The sequence below is a fragment of the Eucyclogobius newberryi genome, unplaced genomic scaffold, assembly GCF_026437365.1.
Source record: "Eucyclogobius newberryi isolate DKJ021-1_F unplaced genomic scaffold, fEucNew1.0.hap1 SCAF_3, whole genome shotgun sequence".
In the NCBI taxonomy this organism is placed as follows: Eukaryota; Metazoa; Chordata; class Actinopteri; order Gobiiformes; family Gobiidae; genus Eucyclogobius; species Eucyclogobius newberryi.
This window is the reverse complement of record NW_027315945.1, coordinates 30,509,019-30,524,904: the sequence shown is the minus strand read 5'-3', so window position 1 is coordinate 30,524,904 and position 15,886 is coordinate 30,509,019. Positions and strand designations below refer to the sequence as shown.

Sequence of the window (15,886 nt, the reverse complement as noted above, 5' to 3'; positions counted from 1 at the left end):
CGCAGCAGTGACATGGTACACGATGTACGACCCGCACACGTATGACAGGTGAGCGCGAGGACAAACTTCCTCACGTGAGGCTCTGGCTCTGGCTCCATCACAGCTCCAGCGGGAGCCGTGCCCTGCTGTTGTCAGGCAGATGATAATGGGCTGTAGTTATTGATGATAACACTGTCATGGGATGGTGATGATGGCTGGAAATATGAAGGGCCATTATCATGATTTAATCGTCTCCTTACTCTTGTGAGGAACCACACTGACTTCAGTGTCACGGCACATCAGTCATTTAGACTGTTCTGAGGTTAGAATGATTCTGAGGTTAGAAGGATTCTGAGGTTAGAAGGATTCTGAGGTTAGAAGGATTCTGAGGTTAGAAGGATTCTGAGGTTAGAAGGATTCTGAGGTTAGAAGGATTCTGAGGTGCTGTTTGCTGAGGGGAAGTTTTGGAGGAAAAGGCTCTGCACATTTGCCCTCTTTTCTGCAAAACAATTAATTCAATCCACAGACATAAGCCTGACCATCAGTCTCCAGTCCCACTTAAATTATTTTATTACCATATGTTTTAGAGTGTGTTAGAAAGAGGCATGTACTCTCCCTTAGTATTGGCTATTAGCTCCCAAAAGCTCTCCAAAGCGGTTACATAACTACAGTTACTGGAACAGATGTTGATTTAAGCACTGTACGATTCAAGCAAGTGGGTTTGGATGTGGAGGGACCAGGACACAGGAGAGTGCTCTTAAATAAAAACATCATTTGATATTCTCTTGTTTAAGTGCAGAGGGCATTGGCTGTGTGGAGGGACAGTTAAACTGTTCCTCTGTGGAGAGAGAGTGAGCTCGGAGCGGTGTTTTGTTGGAAAATAGTATCTTTGTTTATTAGTGGTTAGTTAAATGAGGTATCCATAGATGGTACTGGTTTTGCTCCTGGTGAACTCAAATCAAGATTCTCTATTAGGCAGGATTCATTTTAGGGCGTGTTACCGTGTCACATTAAAAGTCCATTTACAATGGGGTCAATGAATAGCTTACTTGACTTAGAGGAAGCATAGGGAGGAGGAATTTGCACTCCTTTCCAAAAATAAGTTTTACCCTTTCCTACGGATTTGTGTTACCACTACTGAAGGGGAGGTGGGGACTCTTTGGACTGTGAATGGAGGGATTTAGTTTGGAGAGGAGAAAAAGGAACCAGGCGGAGGAGGAAATATGTTTCTGATTAACATGGATGTGTGCATGAGTTGACCACTTTACTGTGTGGTCTACAGAGAGTGAAGCCGAGCGAGGGAGAGACTGCATGGGACTAATAGAGAATGCATGCGAGAGCTTATTGCCAAACATGAAAAGGGGAGTTTCAGAGAGAAAAGAAAGTACAGCAGAGGGAAGGGTGGGCGGAGAGGAGCTTGTGGGAGTAGCTGAGAACAGAAGGCACAAAGACACCGAGGAGGAGGAGACTTATCAGGAGTGTGTATTTGTGGCCAGCTCTGTGATTGATACGCATTATAAAAATGTGCATTAAAAAGTGGCACTCTTGTAGTTTGAGTCTTAAATATATCGCAGACTTGAACTTGGAGAGTGTCTTCGTTTGCTCTAGGGAAAAGTGCAGTGTTGATTGGTCTCTTAGTGTGTGATGTGTGTGATGAGATCATCTCCGTGGACACAGGCTTTAGCACCTTTTCACAGCTGCCTGCAGGAAGGGGACTTTCCCCTCAATTTCTCTATTGCTGCTACTCAACGTCTGAGCTCATCGAAATGACTAATCACTTGACTCTGTCTTTCTCTCCCCTCTCTCTCTCTCCCCCTCTCTCTCTCCCTCTCTTTCTGTCTCAAACTCCCTCCCTTTCAGCTAAAGCCTTAAAGACAAGATACAACTGAAGAAGGATCCCATTTGCTCTTGGACTTGTGCATCTTTTGGGCTGTAAATCTCTGGACCCGTTTACACCTGCAGTCTACTTTTAGTTGGTGACGTCACCTATTTCCTGGAGGCCATCTAAAACTGAATGCCAGAAGCATTTTAGTTTCCCCCGTCTTCTCTGATGGACCAGAGAGTGAAGGGGGGCAGCCCTCCAAAAACCCCTGTGGATGCCACATCTGCATCCAAAAGCTCTGAGAAGGACCATGTGCCGGAGAAGAAGCGTAAAGCTGGACCAGAGGAGGAGAACAGGGACAAGGGGGCAGTGCTAGAGCTGCTCATCGAGGGGCGCTGTGGGACCAAGGGAGACCAGCAGCTTCAGATCTCTGGCAAAGACACAAGCTGCCCTGAGGGGAATGTGAGACTCCGAATTGGACTCCAGGCCAAACGCACTAAGAAGCCGCCCAAGATCTTAGAGAGCTATGTGTGCAAGCCCACTTTTAGGACCTATCAGAGGCAGGGCAGGGGGGCGCTGAGGGGGGAGGCAGAGGGCGGAGTGGGTCACCAGAGCAAAACCAGTTCCAGTCCAGATGAGGCAACCAGCCGAGAGCAACACCCGGGATTGGACAGTGTCCAGACCACCTCCCAGCAAACGGCATCTGCTTCACCAGTCGCACCATCATCATTATCAGCATCATCATCAACAACATCAACAAAAGCGGTGCAGCCACTGCCCTCGTCAGCCCCCGCCACAGCAGCTTCAGCTCAGAGGAACAAGTCCAGCAGTCAGGTGAGCTGCATTTGTGCTTGTGTTGTACCTGTCGGATATCAGTCAAACTAATAGAACAAATGCCTTATTAGTGGACAATGTGCGTTAAAAGTTTGAGGACTTTGGGGGTCATGAAGTGGAAAGGGATCCGCCTTTTAGTTCCTTTGCAATAAGGTCACAGCTTGTATCACAGAAACCTCAGCATGTTTAAAACAAAACAGACCTATAAATAGGACAACAGCACAGCAACCATTTGGAGCTTTTACACACATTGGTCTATCAGTCCTCATGAAAACCGCCCGAGGGGAAGCGCATTAGAGGGGCAGCGCAAACGCCACTCACGCTGCAGCACAACATTACAAATTACAGGACAAGTACAAAATGTCAAGCCTTCTCATCTGTATTAGTGGCAATTTATAGCTACCAATAGCAAAGCTTTCGGTGCGTTTCCATCTCGGCCCAGCTCTCTATATCTGTCCCTGTCTTCTATTTTTACATCCCCTCTTTTATACCTGGTCTCATTTATCTTTCACTCCTCCTCTCCTTGTTCCACTCTCTTCCGCTGCCTTTGTATTTCTCCTTTCTGTGTCAACCCCATTTTCAGCACCTTCCTCTTGCTATGCCCTTTTTTTATTTTTTTTTGTCCCATTAAGTCATTTTGTCCCCGCTTTGCTTTTTAGAGGGCATGGGCAAAAACAATATTTCTTCAGTCGTTCTTTCCTATTATATTCTATTAGTGTCACTGCAGACTTATGTTCATAGACGTGATTGAGTTTTCCCGCTTGTGTTCCCCAGGTCCCAATCAAACTGGCAGAAAAAGCTGAGGCAATTTCAAACGGTACATCGGAGAAAGTGAAGAAAAGTTCATCGGTGAACGGACTGTCAGTGGCGCATAAAAACACCTCACCCAAAACTGACAGTAAATCTCAAATTCCATCTCCAAAATCCTCCCAATCTGAGGACGTCAAGACTGAAAACAGCTCCGGCAAGAAGCATAATGGTTTGGTGCAGGCATCCAAACAGAAAGGACTATCGAATGAGAAAGGGACTGCCAACACCAGCAATACATCATCTGAAAAAAGCAAATCTGGAAAACATAACACTCCTCCATCTATCCCTACGACGGCCAAATTGACGGCAGACGGCTCTCAAAAGGAATCGTCAAATAATAGCAAATCTCCATCTATCTCCACTGTCACACCCTCGCCTCCAACTGTCTCGCAACCCCAAGATGAGCCTTTAATGCCGCCGACAGTTGGAAAAAGGAAGGACAAAAAAAAGAAATCTAAGAAGGAGAAACGAAGGGATAAGAAGTCAAAGCATGACAGATTAGAGGGAGGGAGGGCAAAGAGTCGCAGTGTGAAGAAGAGGGAGCGAGGGAGGGAGGAAAAGGCTAGACGCGGGAAGGACCAGGAGGAACGGCAGAAAGCTAATGATGTTAAGAAAGATCAAGCCCTGGGTAAGAATGACAAAACGCCGAGCCAGGAGTGTCAGATTGAAAACAGTCACGCGGAAAGCGGCGCCGACGTTAATAGTCGCGTGCTAGAAGAAGTTGTGCGTGATACTGGACAGGACGAAGACGAGGCCGCGCGCGTGAAATGCAGGGAAGTCGATCCGGCGGAAACGACAGGTGATGCCAATAAATCAAAAGACCAGGAAATTTTGAGGCATTCGACTGCGCCCCCGAGCCAACCCATCACCACGCCTCCCCCCTCTCTGCCTGCTCTCTCTGCCCCTTCCTCTCTTCCAGAGCAAGACAGCCGCCCGCTAAAGAAACGAAAAGCCCGGAGGCCCAGCTGGACAAAGTTGGTGCACCGTGCTCAGAAAGCGGAAAATCATGAAGCCACTTTGGATTCCCAGTGTAATCCCTCTCTTAGTTTCCCCCAGAACCCAAAGACAGCCTTTAATCCCAGGGCGGCAGATGAGTCACATGCAGCTACTTCCAACACTGTACCCAAAAGCTCCTCCCCCCCATCTACTCGAACTAGGTCTCCATCCCCGAAACAGACGAATTCGGAGCCCGCCGCGTGCGTCACAAAAGCCCCGCTCGCTTCAACGCGGAAAAGAGGCCGGCCTAAATCTCAGTCCGGGAGCTACAATGAACCTCCTCCAAAAATTTCCCCAAATGTTACTCCTACAGAAGTGCCTGTCTGTGGGCAGGACGGCGCACCCAGCCCAGTGCAGCTCTGTCCCGCGGAGATTAGGCCTAGCCCGAGAAAGCGCGGCCGCCCTCCCAAACGGCCTCTCCCAAGCGACGACCACAGCCCCGATGCACTGGGTGACCATGAAAGGAGAAGTGTTCCCAACCCCGAAAAGGGAAACAAGCAGCTAAACATCAGGAGGTTGATTAATGAGATGAAGAAAAGGAAGAAGAGGAGGTTTCACAAGGTTATGTCATCTGCATTCGTGGCTAAAGCAGCAGATGCTAAATCGCTGGAGGCTACCACGGTACACACGCTCTCATCTCTGTCCAGCTCCTTCGGGGGTAAGCTTGGTCCTCAAATCAATGTCAGCAAGAGAGGGACTATCTACATGGGCAAGAGGCGAGGGCGAAAACCGAAAGTACAACCGCCCCACGGCTCCTCGCAGTCGTCTCTGTTCGCCAGTGCTTCAGAAACATCACTCTTTTCGCAGCCTCCCCCCTCGCACCCGTTCCCCTCCCCGTCCCTCACGCACTCCAGCGGAGCCCAGAGCCCGTACAGCGAACACAGCTTCACCGACCCATCCCCGTGTCTGCTCTTCTCCCAGCCCTTCTCCCTGCCCTCTCCCTCCTCCTCCTGCACCTCCCCGCGACCCCCTTCCTCCTCTCCGCTCTCATCGTTCGTGCGGAAGAGTTGTCCTTGTCAGGGACGGCCACACTTCCCCTTCCACCAGTCGACGTGTAAGCTCTCCGCTCACGCGCCGTCACTGCACGCACCTGGCTCTCCTCCGCGCCACCTGAAAGAGGCCACCACGTCCCCGAGGAGCGAGTCCCACAGCGAGGAGACTTTGCCTAGCGACAGCGGAATCGGGACGGATAACAACAGCATCTGCGAACGCGGGGAGATGAGAGGGTCCAGGGGGATGCTAAGAGTAGGACACTCCATCATAGGCAGTCAAAAACACCCTGCTTCCATCCTGGACCACCCCTCTCCTGTCTCCCCTCCGCTGTTGTCCCGACACCCCAACACAAACGCACACAGGGACCGGCACAGGCACAGGCATCGAGATTTTGACTGCTCCGCGTCCTGTGCCTGCCTTTGCGCGTGTTCGGGTAAATGCATTCAGTCAGACTTCTACTCCTGCCACAACGCCCTGAAACGACAGAAAAGTAAACATAAGAAGAGGCACCAGCAGACGTTGTACCTGCAGAACCCAGAGTTCCTGTCAGAGTTGGAGGATGTGATCGTGTTTTTCGCTGAGATGCACATTGGGCGTAAGAGCTGGGCACGGGCTGGACTCGTGCAAGGCTACGACGGCGGCAGTCCTGGGGGAAGAAGGCACCACTCCTCTCACTCAATGCGCTCCAATATATTTCGCATAAACCTGAACGGATTTTACTCACCTCACCCTTCCGCCTACCCACACAACCCGTCTATCCCGGCACAACCCCTCTACTCGTGCCACCCGGTGCACTGCAGCCGCAAGCTCGATCGAAGACAGTGCGGGTGCTCGTCGAAATTTCAGGATTCGATCGAAAACATGTACAGAAGCTACCCGAGCCTTTACAACCACCTTCCCAACTCGTACGCTCTTCCGTCTCCCGGTCAGTTCGCTCTGCACCAGTCCCCGCACTTCTTCCTCAACCCGGCCCGCTTCCACCGGCGCCGGAGCCGGTTGATGCGGGACGCTGGTGTCGGAGACGAAGAAAGTCCCAGAGGCGGCGGCCACCTCGTTTTGGGGCTCGCGTCGAACTTCTCCTGCGGTTGTGGGCGAAGCGAACACAAGCATAAACACAAGCATCGCCACCGACGCTGCGATGAGGACGACGACGAGGACGACGACGAGATACATGAAGATGAAGTGGAAAGAGAGAGGTTTGTTTCAAAGCAAAGGTCAGGGTTTCTATTCAGGCAAGAAGAAATCGGAAGGAAAACAACTAGAGGTTTAAGTAGCATGCTATCCAAAGAATCACCCTGGTTACGTCAAAATGGATCGGATAGTTTCTCATCTGTCGCTGCCTCGTCATCAACCGAAAGATTTAAGCAAACGCCGCTATCGTCCGTCGGTTTGGGGTCCGCACATCTATCGTCGTTCGGGGGAGGTTGGGGCGCCCTGGGACACAGCTGGACAAAATACAGTGGGTTAGGAGCGTCAACGTTCGGAAAACCGAGTTGGACAGGCTTCAATAGTGGAAAGCAGCATACAAACAAAACTGTTGCAACAGGTGCAGAGGAGGAGGAGGAGGATGACGACGATGATGAAGACAATGAAGAGGAAACGTCGATTTACAGGGCGGCGACGTCGTCACCGCCGCCGCCGGCACACACAAACCTGTTCACGTCCGCAGTGATGGAGACGGGAGCGAGGGGGCTGAGGTGGGGAGGGGACCGGCGGTGGAGGAGTGAGGAGCCCGTCTGGATGGAGAGGAGAGAAGCAGGTGAGGATCGCTCTTTATGTTTTGGTTCTGTAACATCTGCCGTCATACTCGAGGAGGTTTATAATAACTGGGGACACAAGATTGGGAACACGAGAACGAGACGGATGAGATTTGATCCATTTGACAATTTTGGCTCCAATTTATTTCACATTATGTCTCGGAAGTGCAGCTTCTCAAGAGCAATAACGCAGCAACGTTAACACATTTTTGGTACAATTCAAAGGCAAACTCAAACCATCTTGTGACATACTTTCCCTCATGTGTGCACAATCTATCTTGTCCCATACCTAATAATTGCTCCACCTTAAAGCTGGGGTGCCTCATTTTCGCACAGCCAAACTGGAAGCAGGTATTTAAATTAGTCTAATTAGTTCCCAGCTCTCACAAAGCCTTTGGCACGTCGTTAATATCCATAAGCATTCATTTTCGAGCACATGCACGGCTTTGGAACAGGTTTTTTCAGACGGTGATGTGGAACTCGTGCAAAGCCAATCCGAGCACTGCTTTTGGCTCTCATTTCCAGGTTTGCAAGACATAAAATACTTATTATTAGATGCTGACAGCGCGCAGTGGTCTCTTTTTGTCACAAAGTGCTACATTTACAATGATACTCTTTGGGGGAAAATACAAAATGTACTTATTTACAAAAAAACTGATGACTTTAACTAACTTTAATAAAGCATGAACAAAGATTTAATTAACTTAATTAAGGGTTGACACTTAATAAACTATTTGTTCATTTTGAATTAAGTTGTCATTATAATGTGTTACTCATAAGGCTATTAAGAAAGTGTATTTAATTAACATATGCTTCATCAAAAGACAAAGAATAGATTTAGTATAGTTTTGGCTCATAATGGAAATCACATATTTTTCTATTTTGTCAAAATTACCCTGTAGAGAAGGTAAAGACCTAATACATTTAATTAGTAATGTTTTGTAACACTTTTGCCTATAAGCCTGCCCTTATTAGATTACAAAAGTGGCTTTACCTCAGGTTTTGATGAACAGAACAAAGAACTGCACAAATTGTTCTGAAAAGAAAATAATACACATTGAACATTTTTGTATGGAACTTGAATAGAGTAATAATTGAAATTAGTAAGTAATTACACAGCCCTGGTTCATTTAGCACATTTAAACATGTGAAGTACAAGAGCAAACGTTTCTGAGAAGATTCAAATATGAACTGCCAAAGCAACATATTTGTAAAGGTATAGATTACAAGGATAGCAGGTTTTACACATACAGCCCCAAAAGGACAATTTATTTTATTTTTTTGCAGACTGCGGAGGATCTTATACAATATAACTAAATAATTGCGTATTGCTATTCGCCAACTGTGGTCATTCATCTTGCAATTCTATAAGCAATTTTTCATAGAGCAGACAAAGCACTAGATCTTACCAGCTGCAGTGTTAAAAAGGTAATAAAAAGAAAGGCTGTGGTTCAATAAAATAGATGCAGCCAAATCATCATCGGGCTCACTGAATGGATTTTATGCCAGGACTGTTCTTTCAATAGATCAGAATAACAGGTTTTTATATTTGCACAGTGTGGACACAGTGAATGTGGCAAACCCATTTTAGTAACAGGACTATGTTTCTCGGGTGTTGTTTATAGCCACATCAAAGTTGGGGAAGGAAATAAGACTTTATAGACAATCCAGACTCTTGATACCGGGAACATAGAGGCCCATGTTTAACTCCCAAACCAAACTTTTTCTTCCAAAAATGTGACAAAATGAGAACAGAATCTTGATTTTCTGTCAGGAAACATAGATCAGATCGTGCGATTCTGTAGCAAAGCAAACACTGTTACTCCCTGTGGGTATGCAGGGAATACGGTCATTAGGTAACCACCACATCGGCTATTTAAAGCTTGGCCTATCCTTCCCTGGTGACCCACAGAGGCACTTGGAAAATTCAATGAGGAGTAAGTGGTCATTCTTGTCTCGGTCTATGGAAAATGGAACAAAGATACAAACGTTGTTGTGATGAACGAAGAGGAACACTGAGGTCATTCTTGGGGCACATGTAGCTTATGAGGGGAAAGTACAATTGGAATACAATTGACATGAGTCCACAGTCTAACTGAATGCACATGCAGCACACTAACACAGTACCTCTCTCTGCGTCACCTCTTTAGATTTATGTCCCCATTTACTGAATGTGCAAAACAAATTGTGTGAGTATGTTCTGCTCACGATAAGAGCGCACTGCACTGTTTGTCAATTCCTGTGGTTTCTTGGCGCGTGCATGAGCTCACATAAATCTTTGTTAATGCATTTCCCAGAAGTGATCTGGTCAGAGGAAATGTTGTGACTCACCTAATCTGTGGCCCATCCGCGTGACTCAGCCCCGAGCAGCTCACCTCGCGCCTCCTGTCGGCACAGAAACTGATCCACATCTGTCTACCTCACCATAACCCTCCCTCTTGTCTTTTATGACTGCAGGTTCACACAGTGATTCCAGAAACCGGGGGCCACAGAAAACCGTACAACCATCAGACAATGGGTCACTTCATAAAAGGCGTCCAGGGAGGCCCAAGAAGCCCCCTGTAACGTCTGTGGTCTCTCCCCCAGTGCACTCCACCTCCTCTGGCTTTTTGTCAACGCCTGAAGTGCAGGCTGGCACTGAGGCAGTGAGGAGGGAGAGAGCTGAACCAGCTCTGCCCATGACAGAGGCCGAGCTCCAGGCCAAGAGGAAGAAGGGACGCCAGAGGAGACACAGCCCTTCCCCTCTTCATCAGAGGTAAACTGCATCACTCTGCACCTCAGACAGTTACAGTTAGTGCTGCTGTATTAACACATCCATTTCAGCACTGTGTGCTAAACCAGTGCCTCTTCTCTCTCTCTCTTTCTCTCTGCTCTCTCTATCATTCTCCCTCTTTCATGAATCTCCTCTTTTAGTGTCACTGAGGATAGAGCAGAGTGTGAGTCCCCCACTGAAAGTTCAGGGCATTCAGATGTGGAGCAGGCTCCATCACAGCCAGTCCCCGTCCCGACAGAGGAGCACACAGACAGAGCTCCGAGGAAGAGCTTCTTAAAGGCAGGCCTCTATTCTGACGACTACAAAACCACAGAGTGAGTCAAAAGATGATAACCATTTAAAACAATAAAGCACTGAGAGTACTGTGATGCTGAAATGTATTTCTGTCTCAGTCCCCCATCACAGAACACACACTTTGGTGCAGAGAGCACAGACTATTCTCCAGATGAGCAGGACCACAGTCTTCTGCCTGCTCCCATCCACGTTGGTCAGTGTGAAAATCAGCACTTTTTAGTATTTATGTATGAGTTTGTCCTAAAACATTTCTGATCTCCAGGTAAATACCTAAGGCTTAAGCGCATCCATTTCCAGCTTCCTTATGACGTTATGTGGCTGTGGCGACATGAGCAGGTAAAGCCCACTGTAACATAAGAATGGACATGTGCCCGAGACGCAGCCTAAATGCAGCTTGTGCTTTTGCAGCTCTGCAGGCCGCCTGTTGTTCCACTGAAAAGAAAGAGACGCTACCGTAAGTATCAGCATTAAATGTGATCAGCAGATTGATCAGTCTGGACTTTCTCTAAGTGTCTTTGGTCATTTCAGGTCGACCTAAAGAGAAGACTGTATCATTTCCCCAGGACAATGAGGTGTGTTTGCATTAAGTTGATTAAGTTAAAGTTGTTGAATGAATAAAACCGTTTTCTTTCCTTCTAGGATCAGACTAGAGACATCGCCAGCCTCTTCCCTCACCTTGACATGGATCCTTTAAGCAGCTGCGAGAGGTACAGGACTATGCCACGTGTGAATCAAACTGAACTACTCCTGCACTGTTACCAAACTAAAGTCTAGTGTTACTGTGTGTCGGGACAGGAGCTTTGTGGTCAAGCACCATGTGTTCCTGCTGAGGAACTGGGAGCTGGTGAGAGAGCGACAGATCCGCCTGAGGATTGAGCGAGAGCGGCAGAGGGACAGTGAGGAAGAGGAGGAGGAAGAGGAGCGAGCGCACGACCACAGCCACATCAAGTCAGGTCCATGAAGCAAGTGTGTGTGTTTGTTTTGTTTCTGTAGGAGTCTGTCTCCATAGTGGACGTGTGTTCATTACTCCTGTTATTCCTCCGTGTGCATGTGTGTGTGAGCATGTGTGTTGTGCTTGACTCTCAATACCAGACTCAACCAAGTGGTTTTCCAACCTCAGAATTTAAGCCTGTAGAAATGTTTCTCATTTCATTTCCAGTCGCCCACTGCTGGAGTCCCAGAGCCAGCAGGCATCAACTTTCTCCATTAACAGTGAAACCACAGTTTCCATCAAAGTCCCAATGAAAAACTAGATCAAACCCAAGCTAAAGTACCACTCACATTTGTGTTTCTGTGTTCAAAACTAATCATGTGGAGTTTAGCTGCATGTTCTAACTATGTGATATGTGACTTCTGACCTCAGATCAGCCGATGGAGGTGGAGAACGTTTTCAGCAGGGATTCATCTAAGAGCCAGGACACCTCCACCTCCCTCACTGCCAGCCCCTGTGTAAGTAACTCAAAACCACTGCCAGAACGGAAAAAAATAACAAATTCCTTTACAATTACATATTGTAATATTTTGCAGCCCACAAAAGCTCAGAGCGCACCAGAAGAGAAAGAGGAAGACAAACGAAGGGAAGAGGAGGTATGCAGAAGAGATCAGAGGAGGAAACGCCTCAGTGATTTACTTCTGACCTTGCAGCATTCATAAGCTAATAGAGGAAGGTGAGTGGAAGATCAGATAAAGCAGTATCAAGCATAAGTGTTGTGTGTGTGAGCGTTTTGTCTGCTGCTGTGTAGGTGGACACACTCTGAGGACGGGACCAGGCGCACCGCAAACAGATGGGCAGGAGGTGATGTCATTACGCAGCTACTATTTATGAACAAACACAAAACGGGAGAAGCAGCATTAGGGCTGACGGCGGCACTTGGAACGGACCGTTGTGTTTTCCGAACCTGCTGCTCAGAGAAGACGTCGAAACCAAGGCTGAAACCATGGCAACCCGTTTCTTTTGCCCAAAAAACGGATGAAAGAAAACTGACCAGCAGACACGAATTTGCACTAGTGCTGGATTGACAAGCACACTAAAGTACGAAGGCAGAGCGGAGAGACTGAAACTGCAGCACCCGCACTTCTACGACCGCTCTTACTTTGGCACCTTAAAGACAGACTGACAGTGGCCTGATTGAATGAAAACAATGATGTCATAGTTTCAGATGGAGGGCAGGGGTCTATGTTGTAACGATTGCATCCTGGTTACTGAAAGAAAAATCATGGAGCGGAAAACCCATGCAAGGCGAATCTTACTTGACAAATTCACCATAATAATGTGGAAACAAATATTATTGTGACGCCGCAGTGCCTTGATAGTAAGAAGAATCATTTCACTTGCAGCTTTCCTTTCATGTGGATGACGACCCAGTGATTGAAAAGATATAAATCCTAAACTAGGTCAAACTATCACATTTTATAGCACGTTCTACCGTAGACGTCTGCCCTCCGTTTCAACGTTTAAAGGTGCACTTTGCCGCTTTTCTGATGGAGGTTCTGCCGCCCGCTTGACTTCGGGGTCTAATCTAGCTCCTCTCAGTGCAGTGTAAACCGTAGCACCTCAGACTAGCACCTTTAGATTGCAAATGACCTCCGATTGGCAGTCGAAACGTCTCAATTTCTAAAACATTGTCCAGATCACGACCTTTTCCTGGAAGGTTCCACAGTACGACCTTGACAAACAAAGACAGTGGCAGACCCTCCATCTGTACAGTCAGTGTCTTATTGCACCTTGAGCGTTACGACATCAACGTTGTGATTTCCAATTTATGGTACTTTGCATTTCGGCTCTGAAGTTTCCAAGAGACACAGCGCTCACAAACGCTGCCCCGGGGTAAAAGGAAAAAAAAAAATCCCTGGGTTTAAGTAGGTCAAAATTCTCCAAAAGTATTTTTCTTGTTAAGCTTTCTAGTCAAATTGCACCTTTGGGATATGACATGAGGCGGGAGACACGAGGTGGGTAGAAAAGCAGAAAACTGTACTCAAGATTGAAATGACATTACCCTAGTACAAGTAGAAGTCTCAATGAATCAGTGAAAGGTGGCGATACAAAGTGCTTTACAGATCACATGTTAGTGTTGGCTCCAAGTTATTACTCACGTTAATGTAATCAGACCGACCAAAAAAAGAGAATAATGCACAGATTATAATATTTGCAAAGAACATTTACCTGAAAATCAGAAAGTCATAGCACAAGTTATGTGCAAGAAATACACGTAATTTAATATTGTGAACAGAAAGCTCTTTGATAATGAGAGAAATAACCAAAACCTTAACTCAAGATTCAAGAAGTAAAAGTATTATGTCGGAAAACTATTACATGTGCATTTTCTTCCTCAACGCAACTGCTTTCTATCCACCTCTGAGCATGAGCCAGTTCAAAGCTGTTGAGACAGTGTTACTTTACCAAGACAGTGTGTGCTGTGTGCCAGTGAATAGACGGGGAGGGGGCGGGCTTAGAGATAGGAATTTTGGCATTGCTGCAACAGAATTTGTAATGAGGCTTTAAGAAAAGAAGAGAAGTTATTTTTTTGAAAAAGAGCAGAGCTTAGTGACTCTAATCTGCTTTATAAATATATGAGAATGTTTATCGATAACTATTTTCAGTATTACTTCCTGGTGAAGGGTAATACATATTGTTATAAAGTGTTTTTGTTTACTTCCGGCTGCCTGAGAATGTGTGCCCCCCGAGCAGAGACAATCAGAATGTCCGTGGGGTGAACAAAATGTGAAAAATGCTTAAAGAAAACAAAAAAAAAAGGATCGTCTGGATTAGTTTAAATGACTTAGACACAGAATATTAATCTTTATTTGAGTAGTTTTGGCTGGTTTGTGTGTATTGCCTTTATCAAACAAGATGATTTGACTTGTTTGAATGCTTTTTGTTTTTTTAGGGTTTGAAAAGTGCATTTATCACTTCATTTGTTCTCTCATTTAGAGCTGAATTGTATTAAAAAACAACTTAAAACCGTCATCAAATAAGCTAAGGTTTCGTACGTTCCATCAGGAAAGAAACACAGTGCAGCTTTGAATATTGTAGGTCGTATAAACTATTCAATCGAACCGGCTTTATTGTCATTTCAGGGGAATTTGACACCGTTTTGCATCATTTTCTAACGACCCAAATCAAGATACTGAATCGAAGTCATTTGAACTGAGTCTGGATGTTTGTTTTATGCAGTGTTGGCCTAAAACGCTCCCAGAAAGTGCCATGTTGTATTATGTACCTAAGCGAGCTCATGCAGTCTATAAAGCAATATATCCTGAATTAAGGACTAAACGACTTCCTTTGTAATGTTTTTCTTAGATAGATTCTTGGATAAGACCGTTTCCACGTACAGCTGCATAATACCTTCTTTGTCGTAGGATTTTTTGGTACATTTCTAGTGGAATAAAACGTCTAGTTTCATGTGAATGTACATAGAAGCTGTTTTTAACCTGTCCGCAGTTACAATTAGTGATGTACCTAACAATACTGTACGGACTTTCTTTCGATATATTTTTTTTTTTTTTAAACACGACTGGCCGATATGGGGCAGTTGTCTTTAAATACTGACTATGATTGTATTGGTTCTTTTGTAAAAAAAAAAAATATATACATAATTTGTCTCATTTTAGTCTCGTTTCGGTTGTTGTCCGGACAATCGGTGATGACTTTATCTCTCCAGTGTCCGTCCGCTCTTCTCCGTAGTGTGGCTTCTGATACTGAGCCAAAAAAAAGTGCAATTTATTTGACTGTTTACACAATGTATATTTTTCTCCTTTCTTTTTTTAAACCAAGAGCACTATGTTAATACGCCAGTGGATGATTAACTTTATAGCAAAGGTACACTAAAGAGTTATTTATCTAGTTTGCATGACATGTAACCTTTGCCTGTCGCCTCTGATCATCTGCAAAACATTTTAAAAGCGTCATGGAGGGGGCGTTCTGCAGCTTTTCCGGGCGTGGAGCGTGTGCCACCCGTTTGCCTCCTTTGAGATGCCACTGCTTTGTCTTCAGTAAGGCCAAAACCAGCTAATTGTCGTCTTAATAGTACAATCGGATAATCACAGACTTCACGACACGCTGTGGAGAGAAGCTGTATGGCTCAGACCAAGCAAGAATTACAGCACAATTATGTTATATTTCTTCTGTCTGAGCGTTTACTTGGTCAAGATGTCGTCGTGAAGAAGTGGCGTTACTTTAGCTTTATTGGGGTCAAACTTGGCCTTTCACGGTTTTAACAACGAACCAAAAAATCATTGGAATAATTGGTAGATTAATTGAACAGTGGAGTTTCAGTCACGTCTAATTGTCAATTATACGCTTGGGGTTTTTTGTTAATGGAGAGGCCCATAGCCAATCGTCTGACACAGAGTTTTGACTTTGGGACGAAAAAATTGGGCTTTTGTTTTAGGTTGAATTACACCGATTTGAAGTCTGTCTTGTTCCGGTTCATGAAATCAATAAGAAAACCATTTTGAAAATATGAAATGACAAATCAAACATCCAGATCGATCAATATGAGAGATTGAAAAAAACAAAAATTGTATCCCCATATCGCCCAGCCCCCGAAATGTTCCGTAGTGTGGCATTAAACTAAGCTAAGTCACAGCCCGGATCATTTTTGAGCCATAAAAACAGCCGTGATTGAC

The 15,886-nt window shown here is 45.8% G+C and overlaps 1 protein-coding gene across 7 annotated transcripts in view; it reads left to right on the top strand.

Moving 5' to 3' along the window:
- The window catches only part of LOC140374130 (uncharacterized), a 15,035-nt gene extending 25 nt beyond the window's left edge, over window positions 1-15,010 (top strand). The window contains exons 1-14 of one of the 7 annotated variants that reach the window (XM_072460930.1): window positions 1-48; window positions 1,840-2,635; window positions 3,410-7,193; window positions 9,649-9,946; window positions 10,105-10,278; window positions 10,357-10,451; window positions 10,521-10,594; window positions 10,667-10,712; window positions 10,787-10,830; window positions 10,898-10,965; window positions 11,054-11,211; window positions 11,622-11,707; window positions 11,786-11,925; window positions 12,001-15,010. The exon at window positions 1-48 is cut by the window's left edge and continues 25 nt beyond it. In XM_072460930.1, the coding sequence (XP_072317031.1) occupies window positions 2,030-2,635; window positions 3,410-7,193; window positions 9,649-9,946; window positions 10,105-10,278; window positions 10,357-10,451; window positions 10,521-10,594; window positions 10,667-10,712; window positions 10,787-10,830; window positions 10,898-10,965; window positions 11,054-11,211; window positions 11,622-11,707; window positions 11,786-11,911 (5,559 nt within the window). In that variant the 5' untranslated portion in view covers window positions 1-48; window positions 1,840-2,029 and the 3' untranslated portion in view covers window positions 11,912-11,925; window positions 12,001-15,010. The other 6 variants (XR_011929066.1, XR_011929068.1, XM_072460932.1 and 3 more) reach the window with 6 other exon arrangements.
- The last annotated feature ends 876 nt before the right edge of the window (window positions 15,011-15,886 follow it).